The sequence below is a fragment of the Montipora capricornis genome, chromosome 6, assembly GCF_036669925.1.
Source record: "Montipora capricornis isolate CH-2021 chromosome 6, ASM3666992v2, whole genome shotgun sequence".
Classification (NCBI taxonomy): domain Eukaryota; kingdom Metazoa; phylum Cnidaria; class Anthozoa; order Scleractinia; family Acroporidae; genus Montipora; species Montipora capricornis.
The window spans coordinates 56,008,882-56,011,381 of NC_090888.1; the positions used below are offsets into that span (position 1 = coordinate 56,008,882).

The 2,500-nt window shown below is 45.2% G+C and overlaps 2 protein-coding genes across 2 annotated transcripts in view; both read right to left on the reverse strand.

The window, feature by feature from the left end:
• The window catches only part of LOC138054174 (uncharacterized), a 5,869-nt gene that overhangs the window by 275 nt on the left and 3,094 nt on the right, over nucleotides 1-2,500 (reverse strand). Inside the window, exon 1 of the mRNA XM_068900668.1 lies at nucleotides 1-2,500. This exon is cut by the window's left edge and continues 275 nt beyond it; it is cut by the window's right edge and continues 3,094 nt beyond it. The gene's annotated coding sequence lies outside the window, so the exon portion shown is untranslated.
• The window catches only part of LOC138054173 (uncharacterized), a 3,113-nt gene continuing 824 nt past the window's right edge, over nucleotides 212-2,500 (reverse strand). The window contains exons 1-2 of the mRNA XM_068900667.1: nucleotides 2,239-2,500; nucleotides 212-1,783 (exon numbers count right to left, since the gene is read on the reverse strand). The exon at nucleotides 2,239-2,500 is cut by the window's right edge and continues 824 nt beyond it. Coding sequence (XP_068756768.1) covers nucleotides 212-1,783; nucleotides 2,239-2,500 — 1,834 coding nt within the window. The remainder of the gene's footprint in view (nucleotides 1,784-2,238) is intronic.

Genomic DNA, 2,500 nt, shown 5'->3' on the forward strand with positions numbered 1-2,500 from the left:
AACAATCACTTGTGCATCACGTTGAAGGATCTCGCTCGATCGAAAAACATCGAAACTCTAATCAAAACCTACTGAAAAGCAGGATGTTATTACAAAACGCACGTGATCAAACCGTTTTAAAACAAGAATCTGTACAAACAAAACGCAGTGTCCACTGTCACTGATTAACTTACTCCCCTAGTCATTTCGTGAAAACGAATAACTAACTTATTTACACAATGTTCAGTTCTCTTCGTAAAGTTTCTCCATTAACTGCTGCTACGCGTCTTGGCCTCGTAACCTGATTCATTGGTTGCGTTTCGTTAGTTGCTGTAGCTTCCGAATGTACCTTGATTTCGATAGGCAACAAATGCTGTACGACTCTTCTTAGATGAGACGGACGACCTGAATTGTTAGCAACTTTCACCACAGCCGCTCGGACATTACCAGCCCTTCCAGGAATGAGCTCTTCGACCTTTGCTAGTTTCCAGAAGGCTCTACTTGTAGAATCGTTTTTTAACAAGACAAGGTCCCCAATGGAAATACGTCGTTTGTTGCACCCTTTAGATCCGACTTGAGATCGTTCTTTCAACTCGATTAGGTATTCTCGACGCCACTGATTGGTCAGTTGTTGAAGAACATGTCTATGATGACGGGACTTCTTCGTGAGCGACTGATTTGTACTAACCACTTCATAGTGAGTAGCGTTCGGAGTTGATGTAATTCGTCTTCCATAGATCAAATCAGAAGGTGTTAAAGGGAAAGATATTGATTCGTTGTCATCGTACACGTACGTAAGGGGTCTGGAATTGATAATGCCTTCGATCTCCACTAAAACAGTAGATAGTTCGTCAAAACTGAGAGTAGATCTCCCTAGGATCTTCTTCAAAGGTTTCTTGATGCTTCTCACAAGTCGTTCCCAAAATCCTCCCCACCACGGGGCCTTTTCGATAATGAAATTCCATGAAATTTGCTTGTTCGCAAGGTATCGCCAAACTTCCTCTGCTCGGGCTATTTTTCGTATGTCTTGAGATGAAGATCTGAAAGTCTTGGCGTTGTCGGAAGTTATGGTAGCCGGCAGTCCTCTTCGACTAGTGAATCTTCGGAAGGCAAGTAGGAACGATTCAACACTAAGGGCTCTTGTAAGTTCCACATGTACAGCTCGGGTGGATGCGCACGTGAAGAGGCAGACATAGACCTTCTGTGATTCCTTGATTTCGTCTTCTGAATTCTTAATTTCAACGTACAACGGTCCGGCAAAGTCGAGGCCAATATGTGAAAATGGCGGATCCTCCGAAACTCGGTTACTTGGCAGGTCGGGAGGAGGTAAAGGGCCGTACGGCGTTCCATCGTGTTTGCGACAAATAACACAACTTCGGATGAATTTCTTCACTGCCTCACGTCCACGCAGTATCCAATACCGTTCTCGTAGTGTCGTTAACGTGTCTCTTATACCACTGTGTTTAACCGACTCGTGTGACTGCTTGATCAACAAACAGGTGAATTCGTGCTTCGCTGGTAGTAGAATGGGGTTCCTCGTGTTCACAGGTAACGGTGCGTTGTTCAGTCTCCCTTTACACTTGATAATGCCATCGTGTAAGAACAATCCAAACTGTGTAACGTACGCTGGAGGGGCAGAGCTGTGATCCTTACTCAGAAGAAATGCGATTTCTTTGGAGAAGGCTGACCCTTGAACTGATGTGATCCACAGGTGTTCGGCTTCCTTCAAATCCGCTGCGTTTAATCTGATTCGTTCCTTCTCGGTGTTCTTATCGTTAACTTGACCTTTGAAAGACTTGACAGCCTTGACAACCAGAGCAGTTACACGAAGCAATTTCGTTAGGTCGTGAAATCGGTTGATATCGATTGTCTAGTCAATCTTCTTCTCTGACACGCTGGCTGAGGAATTCACTAGTGAGTGAACTGTAGCTTGTGGATTCTTTACAATTTCCTTGAGCGCGACTTCATCTTCGGACTGGGTCGTTCGATTCTCGGGCCATTCGGATTCGGGAAGGTACAAGAATTTTGGGCCTTTCCACCACGTTTCGCATGCTACAAGGGCTTTAGCTGTTAAACCACGTGAGGGCAAGTCAGCAGGATTTTATGACCGGGACAGTGTCGCCATGAATCCTTGGAAGTTAAGCTGCGAATTTCCTCGACTCGGTGTTCCACGTACTGTTTCCAAACTCTTTGATTCTTGATCCAGCATAAAGTTGTCATTGAGTCAGTCCAATAGATGTGAATTTCTCCAATCGATACCTTGAACTTGTCGACTAGCCGTGCGAGAAGAGATAAAGCGCCTAAAAGTTCCAAACGGGGAATGGATTTCTTTGTCATGGTTGACACTTTCGATTTGGAGGCCGCTATTCTCACGTCAATACGACCATCATCGTAGCGAGAGCGCAAGAAAAAAACTGCGGCGTAGGCGTGTTCGGAGGTGTCGCTGAAGGCGTGCATTTGAATCTCAACAGGTGTCGCAGTGAAATAGCATCGCGGTATACGCACGGTTTCGAAACATCTG